Source organism: Papaver somniferum, chromosome 2, assembly GCF_003573695.1.
Source record: "Papaver somniferum cultivar HN1 chromosome 2, ASM357369v1, whole genome shotgun sequence".
Classification (NCBI taxonomy): Eukaryota; Viridiplantae; Streptophyta; class Magnoliopsida; order Ranunculales; family Papaveraceae; genus Papaver; species Papaver somniferum.
The window spans coordinates 206624630-206641307 of record NC_039359.1 but is presented as its reverse complement, the minus strand read 5'-3'; the positions used below and the strand labels follow the sequence as shown (position 1 = coordinate 206641307).

The window sequence follows — 16678 nt, the reverse complement described above, 5'->3', positions numbered from 1 at the left end:
GCTGTCCATAATCGTTCTCTTGACTATGCTTCCCTAAAAGCCTTTGGATGTCGTTGTTATCCTCTCTTAAACCACTTTAGACATAATAAGTTGCAACCCAAAACTTTACCATGTCTATTCCTTGGTTATAATGATCGTCATAAGGGATATAAATGTCTAGAAGTTAAAAACAATAAGATATACATCTCTCGACATGTTATCTTTGATGAATCCATCTTTCTGTATCCTAATGATATAGGTGCTAAAATTTCTCCTCTCTCTTCTAATCCATCTATTGCCACTCTTTTAGCTTGGCCAAACCCAATTTCTGCTACGGTTCTGCAATCCTCTCACAACCAGTCAGATTCTTCTACATATGTTGTACATATCACTCCAACTCCCTTACAACCTCTATCTTCATCTCTTTCTCCTACCACTCATAATTCCTCTTCACACTCCTCTTTTATATCTCCTCCGGAACATTCTACTTCCCTGCCTTTATCTCTTAGACGTCTATCCTTTTCTAATAATGTCTCCCCCCCTTTATCATCACCTGAGTCCCCATCTCTTGATTCTTCTTCCTCTGTATCTACATCTTCAGCATACTTGCCCACTGCATAGGATCATCCTCAGTCGACTACTAATACTCATCACATGGTCACACGACTTAAGGACCATACTATTCAACCTATGATCTTTAAAGGTTGCTTATCTACTCAATATCCTATATTAAAGTGTTTTGCAGCTTCAGTTCAATTAACTTCCTTATGAGCCAACTTTTTTTACTACTGCATCTAAGTTCAAAGAATGGTGGTCTGCTATGCTTGAAGAATTTAATGCACTTCTACGCAATCAAACTTGGTCTCTTGTTCCACGCCGATCTGGTATGAATATTATTGGTTCTAAATGGGTTTATCGTGTGAAGCAGAAATATGATGGTTCTCTCAACAGACGCAAAGCACGTTTGGTTGCTAAGGGTTATTTTCAGCAATATGGTATTGATTATGATGAGACGTTTAGTCCCGTTGTGAATCCAGTCACTGTTAGTTTAGTTCTCAGTCTTGCAGTTTCTCATTCGTGGCCTATCAAGCTACTCGACGTTAAAAATGCATTTATGCATGGCTCTCTTGATCAGGAAGTTTATATGGAGCAACCTCAAGGATTTGTAGACCTTCGTTATCCCAACCATGTTTTCTTACTGCACAAGGCTTTGTATGGATTGAAACAAGCCCCTTGTGCTTGGTTTAATCGATTTGTTGCATTCCTGTTTGCAATTGGATTCAAGTCTTCTCATTCTGATCACTCGATGTTCATCAAACAATCCAATAACGGTATCCTTATTTTATTACTCTACATTGACGATATTATTCTTACTGGCAGTGATGTTATAGGACTTCAATCTCTTTTGCCTAAGCTTCAAACTGAGTTTTCGATGACTGATTTGGGAGACTTACATTATTTTTTTGGTTTGGAGGCTACATGATCTACATATGGTCTTGTCTTAACTCAAAATCGATACACATTGGATCTTTTGAAACGAGTTGATCTTACAAACTCCAAACTTGTTTCTAATCAGGTTGCTCCACGTTCTAAACTTTCATATGATGATGCTCCGTTATTTTCTGATGTTACATTGTATCGTAGTTTGGTTGGTGGCTTACAATATCTTAATATGAAACATCCAGACATTACCTATGCAGTTAATCAGGTTAGTCAATATATGCATCGGCCAACTCAAGCTCATTTTATGGCTGTTAAAAGGATTCTTTGATATCTTAACTCTTAAGGGTACACTTGGTCATGGCATCTCTTTTTGGCGCAACAACTCTATGCAACTTAAGGATTTTTCTGACGCTGATTGGGGAGGAGATCCTGATTCCTCTCGTTCTACTTTAGGTCATTGTATATTCTTAGGTAAGAATCTTATTTCATGGGGTTCTAAGAAACAACCCACGGTTTATACAAGTAGTACTGAAGATGAATATCGTGCGTTATCTTCCACCTCTGCTGAGATCACATGGATTCAGTATTTTCTGCATGATCTTGGTTCTTTCTTGCAGCAGTCACCAGTCTTATATTGTGACAATATCAGTGCAACATATCTTGCTATAAATCCTATTCAGCACTCACGTTCGAAGCATATTCAAATTCATTATCACTTTGTCAGAGAACGTATTTCTTCAGGTTGTCTACAACTCTGCTATATTATGACTGAACATCAGCTTGCTGACTTATTTACTAAAGGTCTATCTACAACACGGTTTCATTTTCTTTGTGGCAAGCTTTCCCGTTGTCTACCACCGTGTACAGCTTGAGGGGGGTTGTAGAATAGAAGTCCATATGTATTGTCGGGTCTATGTAAGAGACCAATGTAAACCAAAACCTAATAAGCTCAATATATATACTTGTCTCTATAGCCCTACAAAGGGTAACGAGATCTTATACAATTCCTCAATATACTACTTTTTTAAAGAATTTTTTCAAAGAATTCTCAGTCTAGCTCATAGCATTTATGCAGTATCCTAAGAAAATCATATGCATGTCTAACGTGCTTATACAATTCTGTCTATTATTGATGACCTTAGGTGTAACAATGGCTTGCAGGATTGGGTATTGGTACAGTATATTGGAGGACATCAAAATCCTTTGATGTCTCTTTGCACATTCCCTTTAGAAAATGTTGTACATCTGTTTTTTGACGTCTCTTTGCGCTCCCTTTTAATCCTTCAGTTTGATTCATGTTAGTCATCATATTCTGGCTAACAGATCTTAACTAGAAAATCTACTTTTTGTTACACAACGATGACAGGGCGAAGTATTATAGACTATATATGTGGATAGCTAAATATTACATTTTCTATTAGGAAAATTTATTGACAAGAACCTACTTATAAATGTAAACTAGAGAGGTAAAGAGGAGGCAATGACCGGGTAAATATTAACAAACTAGTCCGCGCAATTGCGCCGGTTTACTGAACTTGTTAATATATAAAGGGAAAAAAAGATCCATATATTTTCTATAAAAATTAAATAAAGTATGTACATATTCTCCACCCATTTAATGTAATTTTTCCGTGCACACTAATTCAAAAATGTATCTCCACGAGACGTGGAGAAATCCCACTTACACCAAATCAAAAATGCATCTTTTCGGGGCGGAGCGAAGCCCCGCACACACCAAATAAAAAATGCGTACCTATTCGCCTTGCGCACCAAATTAAAAAAAAATGTCCGGTGCATAGCACGGGCACAAATCTAGTCTCTGATTAATGGTCCATCCGAGGGTGGATGTGCCAGAATCAATCCATTTTTTCTTCTTTTTGTGCAATGTATTTATCTATTCTATTTTTCGTTCTTATAATAAATCCAAGAACAGTTAAATTCTAGAATTCATCTCTAACTAATCTCAAATTTATGATATAATTAAAATAAAATTGTTTCTAATTTATTTTTATTTTTTGTTACGTACCATTCGGATACATACAGATTGCATCCAGTGGTTAAGGTATGATAAGCATGCATAGTCTTTGAAACTTCCCTGCTCTTCATGATAGGAGCAAAGCTAGTCTAACAGGCTAGCTGTTTCGAGATCCATTAAGATGTAAAACCTATAATTTGCAGGGGAACTGGCAATTAATGTTAGAAAATAATACGTGGCACAAAAGTTAAGTTCAGTTAGAAACAAACTGTAATAACTTTCTTCACCTACTAAGTTTAGTTAGTAATTGGAAGTTAATGAGAGGTAAAATGAGAACATCTCAAATAGATTAGTACATAATTAGTTTGGTGATCGACTATTTTCAAATGGATCAATATATTGACGACGACATACAAAGCCTTCAATTTTCTTTCACATGCCATTTTTATATGACTTATGACTGCGTGAGTAAAACAAAAGTAGTTTAATGAAAGCATTGGGACATGTCTTCAATTCGGTTTGCGATACTCAAATATTAATCAATCATTTTATATTTTTCTGAATTTTACGACCACTGGGACATGTCTTCTATGAAACCAAGTATGTTACGTTTGATGTTTTTGCTATTACTCTTATACCACTGTACTACAGTGATGCAAAGTCTCTTGGCTACTTTTACTTGGTCCAGCCGTCTAGATATCAAATTACCCTTAACAAATGAAGTACATGAAAACTAATTTGTATCAAGATATTTTATCACAACTGTTGGTTTGAGCCATCATCACAGAAGAAGCCCGATTTTCGTGTTCAAAATCAGAGAATGATAGATATATGGAGGCGAAAGTTCAGTTTTAACACGTTTTTGGATTCCAGTAATATGTTGATTATACCTTCAACAAGTTCCTTGGGTTTCAAACCAAGAGTTTAACCATTAATGGATTAGTTAGAAGTTGATATTTTCATCACACCAAAAAGATTATCATAGATTGGTTAGGTGACTGACTATTTTCAAATGGATTAATATGAACTCATCATTAATCAGTTTGGTAATCTATTTGGTGGCTATATATTTTCATCGCATCACGTTATGGAAACAATGCCTTCGATATTCTCACACTTCTAGAATGCATGAGTAAGACAAAAAGTAATTCAATAATTAGATGGGAGCATTTACCATCACAGGTTCAATTCACACTATAAAACGGAGTGTTCAGGGTTCCAAAGAGACAGGGTGAGCGAGCTAGATTCGTCAAAGAAATTTAGAGAAAGAGAAATAGATTAAATCAACCATGGGAAGTGATAAAAAGGTGTTTTTGGTTTTCCTGATCGTAACAATGCTTTTTATGGATAGTACTTCCTATCCTAAGAGTCTCATCAGCCTAGGTGGTGTCGCTGCCAGGAGTCTCGAAGCTAGTGCTTCCGGCACTACAAGTTATAATGTGATTAACGGTGCCGATGGAACCATATATGACAATGGCCCGGACAACGTTGACAATGGTAATAATACATCGTCGCAAGAACTACCACCACCTATGTCCGCACGCGCACCATCTACAGCTGTACCGGTGGAACTACCACCACCTACAATTGTACCTGTGGAACTACCACCACCCACGTCTGTATCCACACCATCAAACGTTGTACCAGTTTATGGGGGTAGGTATGGCTATCCTTGGTGGCCATTTCAGGTTTCAGAATATGGACATGGTGATTCTGCAAAGGACTCGGCATCAGAATCAGCTCCAGGAGAAAAGCAGAAACAATTGCAGCCATAGAGGCTGTATCTTGGGCAGGTGATCACCTACAATTCTTCAAAACAATCTTTGAGACGAAAGACTTGAAGACTGTCATAAGAGAAGATATACTAAATAAGAGCTACAATTACTTATGGTCATCTGCCTCTATTCTACATTTAGCTATAAATAAAGCCGCCGAAAGGAGCTAATTAAATGGATCGGGAAGAATTCATGTACTTATTTTTGATGTAAAATAAATGAATAAGTGAAAGTACGTAACTTCGTTTAAGGGTGGGTCATAAATAAAAGAAACCTTCTACTACTAGTCTATGTTATGAGTTAAACTTGAATAATTAAAATTAGAAATGTCTAGAATTATCTGGACCTAACTAGTCTGTTGTAAATTAGTCCACGGTACTCTAGCCCATCTAGAGTCTTCAGTTAGGGCCCAGGCTTACTAGACTGTTCATGAATGTACGAAAGCTTAGAACAACTGCAGTGGAGCGAGTATAACTAAAAAGCAAAACCAAAAAAAGTTAAAGAAAATTGGTTTATTCCGTGGTGCAACACTATGGTACACGAGTAAAATTTGGTCGAGCGCAACTTTAATGTTCGCCCAAATCAGGCTCACTTTAAACTCCCGGCCCACGTTATGTTTGTTTAATTTTTTTTATTCAAGCGTAAATATATAATCTTCGCCCCACGATCAGGCGCACTTTATACTTATGCCACACCTCAAACGTAAATTATATCTACGCACGGTGTCAGACGTAATTTTAAATGACGCTCCACCAAAACCAAACTAAAGACCAAATATGGTTTGGTTTTTGGTTTTAATCTGATATTTAATCTTTACTCCGTTCCGCTGTGGTTGATTTCTGGTCCAAATTTTTTGTTTTGGTCGATGACTGTGGTTGCTCTTAGAGTCTAAACTATCTAGAAATATCTCGGACGTTCCGTAGTCGGTCGGGATAGATATTTCTCTAGAGAAATCTAGAGAGTTCTTAGGTCGGTTATATCACCTATAAACAGGGAGGTAGTGCAACCAAGTGAAAAGAAATCCGAGTGGTAAGGTGAGGAAGAGTGAGAAAAGTCAAGTGGCTAAGCGAGTCTTTGTAAGAGAAGTAAAGTCCGTGTACAACCAAGTTTGAGAGTGATAAAATTTTGTTTCCCATAAACCATTTTCAAAATCCATTCGCCATTAACCCCAAAATCATTTCCAACAAAGTGGTATCAGAGTCGCAGATCCTATGGCTACTGAGATGTTTCTCTTTCAAATGAACCCTGATTTTGGGCATACCAAATCTTTCTAGGCATACAAAGCAATAATTCTAACTTGGGTGACCTTATAAGGGGTACCCTATGGGTAGTTCAATTACCTATATCCCCTAAAATCTTTTAAATTACTAATCTATCCCTAACCCTAATACAAAAACCTATAATCAATAAACCTAAAATCAGTTTCATTCAACCCCTTCTTCTTCTTCCTCCTCCACAACCGCACCTCTTCTTCTTCTTTTTTTTCATCGTATCATCACCGAAATTTAATCGTCGTGAAAATTTAGTCGACGATTAAACTCATCTATATAATGGGTTGTCGTAAGCCAGTATATCTCGTTCTAATCGATCCATTGAACAACCTATTGAAGAAGAAGAAGAAGAAGATTTAGAGAGTGAAGAACAAACTCAAAATCAACCGGAAGAAGAGATTGAAGAAGAACCAACTCCGGAAATGAGAATAAGAAGGTTAGTTCTACAAACCCATCTTGTATTTGATGTTTTAGATTGGTATGACAGATTTAATTCGTCAAAAACATGTTTGTGCGGCGGTTACAGGGTTTAGTTCGGCGTAAAAAAACCCTTAGATGTGCACTGAGCTGTTCTTGAAACTGAACCCTGAAAGTGCATATAAACGGCTCGGCTTACAATGCATATTAGTTTTGAGCCGAACTTAATGACGCGTAGCCTAATTTTTAGGATCGGCTTATTCGATGGTGTTAAATTTGAGCCGAATTTGTGTTGTGTGAATTCTATAAATTTTGCATGTCTATAGGATCGGCTTATATGGTTGTATTAGTTTCGCGCCGAACAAATGTTTTTGAATTTCAGAAATTTTGCATGTGTTTAGGATCGGCTTATATGGTAGTATTACTTTTGCGCCGATTAGTGTTGTTTGAATTTCATGAATTCTGCATGTGTAGGATCGGCTTATTTGTATGATACCAATTTGCGCCGAATATATGTTTGAATCATAATTCTAGATTCGGATTATTCGATAGTATTAGGATTGAGCCGAATATCATTGTTAAAATTCATAAATTTTATAAGTGTAAAGGATCAGCTTATTTATATGATATCATGTTGCGCCGACTACAAGTTTCAATTCATAATTATAGGTTCGGCTTATTCGATAGTTTTGGTTGTGAGCCGAATATGTAGAATCGTCTTATAAGTCTTTGGTACTTATGAGCCGAACTACTCTCTTTGTAACGTAAGCAAAATGTTAAGACATAGTTCGGCGTATATGTGCTATTTCGGATAAGCCAAACCTTCTTATTTTCTTACAAGTATTTGGCATTCCAAATCCCTTTGTTGTTCTAATTAGTCTTATAACTTTCATACTTGTGTCGGGACCAATGCATCTACAAATAGGAAGAAGATAGAGGTAACACCTTCTACTTCTAAAACTCCCGATCCTAGAGGAGGAGGTAAGAAAAAATTGGGAGTGAGAGGTAGAGGAGGAATTTTAGAAGAAGAAGATGAACCAGTAAGAATTGAAAAACAAGAAGAAGGAATAGCTGAAGATGAAGAAGTTGATGATAATCAAGAAGTTCATCAAGAAACACAACCCCAAGGAAAACCCAAGAAAGACAAGAAAGGTAAGAAGGTGGCAGAACCCGAGAAAGAGAAGGACAATGATGATCGACGGATCACTGGTTTACACATTCCTGATGAATATGACGTAATTACACCTCGATCAGATGGTTTGCCTCATGGTCTTCCGGAAGATGGAGGAAATGTGTTGATTGGTTATGCCGAATATTGGGAGAAGAGAATATATGAGACTCCTGATCACAACCGTGCAGTCCGAGTATTGAGACACCAGAGGGAAGCGGAATGGAGTCTTGATGATGAGGTTCCTGAGGTGATTGCTTATGTACAAGCCAATGCTTTATGGCCTGCCATCAATTATGGGCATAAGGAATATGATAGTGTGTCGGCCTCTGCCTTTACCGAGAGATTCTGTCCAGAAACTTACACATTTCAATTACCTTTTGGAGAGATGGCAATCACTCTTGATGAGGCTAGTAAGATTACATGCCTTAAAGCAAAGGATAGAAGTGTGGATGCTGATTTTTATGACATGAGTTGGGATGATCTCTACAATTTGTATCGGGAAAGTCTTGGTTGCGGTAATTACAAAACTGAATTGGAGTTTTGTCGATCCGTTAAAGATGTCGATTCTGTATGCACTCCCAATGGAAGAAATAAGAATAATAAGAAGATCAAGCTGACTAACTTGAAAAAGGAATTTGAGAACACAAAGGAGAGAGTAAAGAAAGGTTTGTTGGTAATGGATCCCGTCAAAGTGAAGCAAACCGGAACTTCCTACTTGCTTTATACTGTTGGTAGAGACATCTTTCCCGACCTTACCAGAAACAAGATAAATGCTAATTATCTCCAATTGGTAAAGAGTCTTGAAACTTGTAACAAGTATGCTTGGGGAACGACTACGCTCGCTTACCTGCTGGACCAACTTGGCACCGTGTCTAGGTTGACAAGTACAAACATCGGAGGAAACTTCACTTTGCTCCAGGTAACTTTTGGGAGTTCAGAGGATGGTTCGGCTTATAACCATAAAATCGTATAAGCCGAACTTATTATTTATTCGGTTCGGCTTATAATACTTGATCCATATAAGCCGAACAGTTCTCTGAGTTTGCAAACTTTATTCTTACTTTGATGTTTCCAAGTAAAAATTGTTTATATCACTTCAATTCCTTTGATTTTTGAATTTTGTTCTTTGGATGTAGGTGTGGATATATGACCATTTCCCAATTTTGAACTTGGCCAAAGTATTTGAGAAGGATGTCGATTATGTTGATACATAGCCAACTGCAGTACGATACGCGTATGAGGACTCGAAGAAAAGGAACAAAAAAAAGTTGGTGGAAAGTTTGAGAGAGACGTTGGACCTAATGGGTGTTAATGATGTCGTTTTTCAACCATATGAGAAGGAAGATGAAGAAGATGTAGTTGTTGAAGATGAGGATATGCCGGTAGGTATGTATCATGGGCCATTGTTTTATCCCGGTGGTTATGTTATATACGATCCTCGGCGAGTACTCCGTCAATTAGGATGCATCCAAAAGGTTCCTTTGTTTGATGAGAAATTCAGGTTGTTACCAAAGAGTGGTACTGGAACTAAAAGCACCACTCCATCTTGGGAACCAAAGTATGATCCAGACCCCAACCTTGAGTTTTGGAATAACTTAGAAGATCACACATTAGATGCGTCCAAGTTAATACCTTTACTTGATGATCCATGTGAAGAGGATCCGGGCTATATGGATTGGTATAACCAAATTTCTCATCCCTTCATTATCAATAAGAAAATTTAAAAGGTAGCTGATAAGGGGAAGGCGAAGGCAATCAAGATCACCAACAAGTCTACTTCCGAAGACGTAGTCAACGCTTTCAAGATAATGGTAAGAATGACTTCACTTTATACTATTTTCACATAAGGTTATGCTCGAACGCGACTTTAATTCTCACAACATCGCTTTTGAAACATTCAACAATTGCATCAAAAACCGTGAAAAAGGTGTTAACACATCCAAAAAGGTTCTTCTTCAACCGATAATGAGCCGACTCTACCATACTTGTGGCTTGTTTGTCGAAGTCTTTGTGACGATTTGTGAAACAACACACAAACCTTTCTTTATTAGGTTCCAACACATCTTTGACCAAGTAAGTAATGATATCGGGGTAGTCGGTCTTCCAATGCTCAATAAGCATTTTAAAATTTTCTTCGTAGACATCCTCGGTGATTGACCATACCAAAGATTCCCATTCTCCTTGGAAAGAAGCACACAACATTTCATTATTTTCATATGCTTTCAAGAATTCCTTCTTTTTCTTTACTCGTGTCTCCAACGGTAGTTTAGCAATATTCTCTAATTCTTTCAACTTAAGTGGTTGAATTATCGGTTGTCATTTTTTCCTCACATTGCACCATATATGAAACGTGCAAAGAAAGTTGAAAGCATCCGGAAATACCTTCTTAATAGCATACATCAACGATGAATCTTGATCGGAAACGAACACTTTAGGAAGAGCACCCTCCCGGAAGATTAACTTCAATTGTTCTAACCCCCAAACATAACTCTCTTTCTTCTCGTTTTTCAAGAAACAAAAAGCCACGGTGAACGGTGCCTTTGTCGAAGTATGCCCCACAATGTTCATCAACGACATCTCATATTTATTAGTCTTGTACGTGCAATCCAATATAATAACTTGTGGGAAGCATAGAGCCAATTGGACGCATTCCGGGTGGGCAAGGAAAAGATGTGTGACTTGACCGAAGTCATCCAACTTCTTTTGGCAAGCGTAGTTATTCTTCACCCCTAACCACATTACTTGTTGCATCACCATCCTACCTTGCAAATTGAGTCTTCTAATCTTTTATCTTGCATTGTAGATAGTTTGCATAGTCGAATTGTTATTCTTGTTGTCCGCTTTCAATTTGCTAAGAATCCTAGACGGTGGCAAACATGCTCGTGTCATTTTATCCACTTCTAACATCTCATCGGGTTTGAGTCGCGCTACTTTCGCATGTCCATGACGGTCTTTGGGACGTGGGTGGTTATGACGACAATCCATATCTTTATTCATTATCCAATATTGATCTTCTCTGTTCAAGGACTTATTCTTGAGGTTGAAAACGATCTTTAAAGGGCAATTTTTTTTCTTCGTCTTCGTCCTATTCTTTCTCCCGGTCTTTCCAACATATACGATACCCTTTTTAACCTTGGTAGCGCTGGTTACACTACGCTAAAAAATCATTTCAAACTGATCCCCTCGGCTTTGTTGTCCTTTAACTAGTACACAATTTACCTTCATCGCGTGTTCGTCAACCCAATCAAGAACTTCGGGTTTAGTTTTCCATCTCTACGTTCTTTCCAAAACAAATAATTTGTAAGAAAGACTTTGGAATATTCCGAAAACATTAAGGTAAACAAAAAGTTCTTACGTACCAAATCATTTTGGAAGTGATCCTTGGTATCCTCGTGAATTATGTCTAGATCAGGTTGATTTTCCATGGGTACAGGTCCTCCAAGCACGATCTACAAAGAATATCACAAGGTTAAATACTAGAAAAGGAATATAATAGCAATGTTCGGCTCATTCGATAATCATATTATGTTCCGAACCATGAACATTTACAGGTTTCGGCTTATACGATATTCTCAATATGTGCCGAACCACGAACAATATTTTAACCCAAAAATTAACAAATTCATGTTTGGCTCATAAGATAATCATATTATGTGCCGAACCTTGAACATTTAGAGCTTTCGGCTTATACGATATTCTCAATATATGCCGAACAAATAACAATATTTTAACCCAAAAATTAACAAATTCATGTTCGATTCATACGATTTTGAATATATAAGCCGAACCAGTAATTATTTTAACCCAAAAATTAACTTTCATATAAGCCGAACTAGTGTCTAGCAAAAGGGTTGGAATTGAAAATTATAGGTTCAGCGCATGCTGTAAACATATTCAGTGAGCCGAACCGTTCATCATTTGGTTTATTTGGCTCATAGATGTGAGCCGAACCTCTACCTAGTTCGCCGAACCATGAAGCAAAAATCCAAACTTTTGATAATTTCGATCTATAGAAGTGAGATTGAGCATAAGATAGAAGTGTACATGTGTATTAGAAGCATTGGGTTCCTCATATATGTACTCATCATCTGGATTTGGCTCACAAAAATCATTATCTTGAGTTTGTGTTTGAGTTTGAGCTTGAGTTTGAGTTTGTGTAAAATCATTCTCATAATCTAAGAAATCAGCCATTTGAGAATCATTGTTGTAGTTGATATGTATTTCCTAGGTTTTTTATATGAATTATGACCCTCCTCATCCTCCATTGAATCAAGAATTAAAATCCACTCACTTTCTCCTTCTCTTTCTCTCCTTCTTAACCAAAACTTTATAATTCTGAAAATTATCTTAATCGCTAAACAAAATATTTAATCACTAATCCAGATTACTAACACTAATACGTAAAGGGTAGATTTGCCATTAAAAAAAATTGGGTTAAGGGGATATCTGATTTTGTTATTTCACAACCTTTTTTTATCTTTATTCAGTATGCCTAGAAAGATTTCAGTATGCCTAAAATCAGTGTTCTTCCAAATTCCTAAACTCACCAAAGATAATTATGAAAATTGGAGCATTCAAATGAACGTGTTATTAGGCTCGCAAGATGCATGGGAGATAATAGAAAAAGGTTATGTCGAATTGGAAGATGAAGCGGCACTACCACAAAATGAAAAAGATATGCTACATATTTCGAGAAAGAGAGATAAAAGAGCTCTTTTCCTTATTTATCAACGCATGGATGAGTCGTCCTTTGAGAATATATCAAGAGCCTCTATTGCAAAACAAGCATTGGATATTTTGAAAAATTCCTACAAAGGCGTGGATAAAGTGAAGAAGGTGCAATTGCAAACTCTAAGAGGTGAGTTTGAATCTCTCTCCATGAAAGAGTCTGAATTAATATCATATTATTTTTCAAGAGTTTTAGTTGTCGTTAATCAACTAAGAAGAAATGGTGAGGTCATGAGTGATAGTCGTGTGATCGAAAAAATATTGCGGTCACTCGTTCCAAAATTTGATTATATAGTCGTCGCAATTGAGGAGTCCAAAGACGTCGAATCCATGACCGTAGATGAGCTCATGGGATCGTTACAAGCCCATGAAGAAATAATAAGAAAGAGAAGCAATGAGGGAGCAGTAAAACAAGTTCTACAAGCGAAGCTCACTTTGAAAGACAAAGGAGAAATCTCTAATAGTAATGCTAGAGGAAGAGGACGCGCCTACTACGGCGGAAGAGGAAGAGGCAAGCAGAATAACGATGATCAGAGGGGCCAGAAGTCAAGCTTCACAAGAGGTCGTGGCAGAGGAAAAAATTCATGGCACAACAATAATAGGCCAAGGTAAGAAAAATCTCAGGTTGAGTGCTATAATTGTCATAAGCGTGGTCATTATGCTTCGGACTGTCGATCTTCTTCAATTAATGTCGAGGAGAAAGCAAACTACGCTAGTAAAGAAAATCAAGAAGAACAGACCTTGTTGGTGGCGTGTAAAGGAGGTGACCATAATGAAAATTATACATGGGTGCTTGATACGGGAGAAAGCAACCATATGTGCGGCACGAAGGAGAAGTTCGTGGAGCTTGATGAATCAGTTTTTTCCGGTAACGTGATGTTAGGAAATGGAGCGAAAACTCCGGTGAGTGGTCTTGGAAAAATTGATTCGGTTAAAAAACGGACATCACCAAATTATTTCTAATCTTTACTATGTCCCTAACATAAAAATGAATATATTAAGTTTAAGACAACTCTTAGAAAAAGGCTATACGATGAATATAGAGAATGTTAGTCTTTTCATAAGAGATAAGAGAGGAAAACTAATTTCCAAAGTGCCAATGACGGGAAATAGGATGTTCCATATGAACATTCAAAATGACGTCGCAAGATGTCTAACTGCTGGTGTGAAAGACTCGTCAATCTTAGGTTTGGACACCTCAATTTTGGAGGATTAAAATTACCGTCCAAACAAAATATGGTTAGACATAGACCCCCGGATCAATTTTGCGAAGAATGTTTACTTGAGAAAAATTTCAGAAAACGTTTTCCTAAGGAAACATTTTCAAGAGACACAAAACCGCTGCAGTTGGTTCACACAGATATTTGTGGACCAATAAAGCCAAGCTCGTATGGTTGAAATAACTATTTCCTCGTATTTGTCCACGATATTAGTCGAAAGACATGAGTTTATTTCTTGAAACAAAAATCGGAGATTTTCTCCAATTTTAAGAAAAAAAAATCAACTTTTCCTATCTTTCATCTATTAACCACATCCTACAATTATATAAATATATTGTTTGTTTGTTTTGAAAAACATCACATATACACTCAATAAACTAATTAGGAGTTACAACCAGGGATGGAGGGAGCTTCATATGTCAGTAGATTTACTAGTACAATCATGACACAGTTACAATCTTCAACAACATGTAAAATGAACGTTAATCGAAAGTTCAATTTCAACACGTTTCTGCATTGCAACAATATGTTGACTTAACTTAACCATCAACAATCCCTTGGGTTTCTAACAAAGAGTATTTCCGTTGATGGATTAGTTAGAAGATGATGTATTTTGTGTTGGAAAACGATTAATAAAAAAATATTTTTTTAAAGTTTTAATGAAAAATTATAATTTATTGTTTTATTTTGTGAATGAAACTTTTTAGTCCCACATCGTGGAGTTTTCAATTTTTAGTAGTTTTAAGAAACTATATAAACCTTTTAGTCCCACATCGGGGAGTTTTTCTTCTTAAATTGTATTTGTCAATTATATAAAGAAATTCACTACTTTTGTAAAATCTATGGGAAAGGGGTTGCTCTATATTTTAGAGGGACCCCTAAGGGAAAATATTTTATAGCGTTTCTTAAGAGTTCGTGATTTTCCTTAACGGTTTTTTCGGGGTTGCCAAGCTCAAGTTGAGCATCTACTACATATGCTAGTAGTAGGTGTAGTAGGGTATTTTATCCTGAAGATATCCGTCCTGTGAGGGCTATAGCATCACCCTTGAGTGTAGCCGGGCGCTAATGTCTTAAGGGCAACGTTTTGAACACGTGACTCACTCTGTTTTTCCACAGTTTTGCCTTGTTGCTGTTGTGGAGATATGAGAAGCTCGTTCGTTTCGTCAATCGATCAATTCCATTATAAATGAGATAAGTATCAATAACTTTTGCTTATTTGATTTTTTCTTTATTTTAATTATTGCACCCAACAATCTTAAGACATTAGTATGTGTAATAATAAAAAAATGGTTGGTTGGTTTGTGATTCATGGATGTTAATTGTGGAGTGAAAAACAAAAACGAATTTTTTGGTCAGCTGTAGAGTTTCGACATTATCTCTTAACCTAGAAGGGATTTCGATGAACCCTTTTGAAACAACGTAGTAGAAATCCTGATAGTTACCCACGTAAAATTTCAGAATTTTTGGAGTTGTAAACGTATTTTTTTGATATTTTACAAAACAGACAAATGTTCCTGAAAAATTCTGACGGGCAAACTTTTGTTGTTAACTAAAGTATTTTTTATGGGGTAATCATGAGTTTTTTGATATGGTGGTTCAAACGAAGTTTGTAAATCTAGATCTTATCTTCAAAACTCATATTTTATCTTCCGTTTCGGAACTAAGGTTTGTGAGATGTGGTGTATTAGGTGATTGGGAAATTACCGTGTCCGTGGTCAGAGAATAAACGAAGATTGTGACATGAAATTGAAAAGGAACATGGCTACCAGGCGCATGTGGATGAACATAAGTCTTCCAAAGCTGACAAAGGCGGGAATATCAAACACAACTCTAACCGTAGTCTTCATAAGAAAGGTATGTTTCGTAAAACTGAATCCGGCGTTACTTTAATTAAGGGTGATTGTTATGTTTGTAAAATTCCGGCCATATGGTAGTAAAGTGTAGACAACATAAAACCTTAATAAGTAGAAAGTTAATGCTAATTTAGTTGAAACAAATTAGAACGAGTTCATTGACATGATGTCGTAAGTTATTTTAACAACCAATGTGAGAGACCAGAAGGTGGACTCTGGAGCCACCAAGAATGTTTGTTGAAACAGAGACCTGTTCACCTTCTATCAGAGGATAGGGGATGTCGAGAAACTCTTTTTGAGTAACTCATCTGCAATAGAGGTTGCATAAAAGCAAAAGGTCGAACAGAAGCTCATATCTGTAATACTCTCACATTGAATGAAGTTTTCATGTTCCAAGCATATGCAAGAATCTTGTATCTTGTTCTATTGTAGATGGAAAAAGATTTAAGATCTTAATTTTTTCTGGAAAACTTGGTGTAACAAGGAAGTTATTTTTTAAGCAAGAGTTATAGGACTTTGGGTCTATATAAGCTTAACGGAAAAACTGATGATGTGAACATAGTTGATTCTTGTGCTTTTTTTTATGTGATTGATTGTTTTATGTGGTAAGCTTGTAACCGTAAACTTATAAGTCAATGCTTAACTGGATAGCATAGGCTGCGTACCCAAATTTAGTTTGGACTTTGAACACAAAAATGAAATCTATGAAGAATCAAATTTGCTTTAAAACCTTTTAGCACAAATGTTCAGAGTAATTCTAAGCCTTTAGAATTGATTCAGTTAGGCCTAGATGACATGAGTTCAACCTAAAATCACTGTGGTAAAAGATGGTTTATAACTTCCGTA

General features: G+C 36.6%; 1 protein-coding gene across 1 annotated transcript; it reads left to right on the top strand.

The window, feature by feature from the left end:
* Window positions 1-12609: 12609 nt before the first annotated feature.
* LOC113352660 lies at window positions 12610-13371 on the top strand. Its single transcript, XM_026596457.1, has one exon. It carries the CDS (start codon window positions 12610-12612, stop codon window positions 13369-13371), a length of 762 nt encoding a protein of 253 aa, XP_026452242.1.
* Window positions 13372-16678: the final 3307 nt, after the last annotated feature.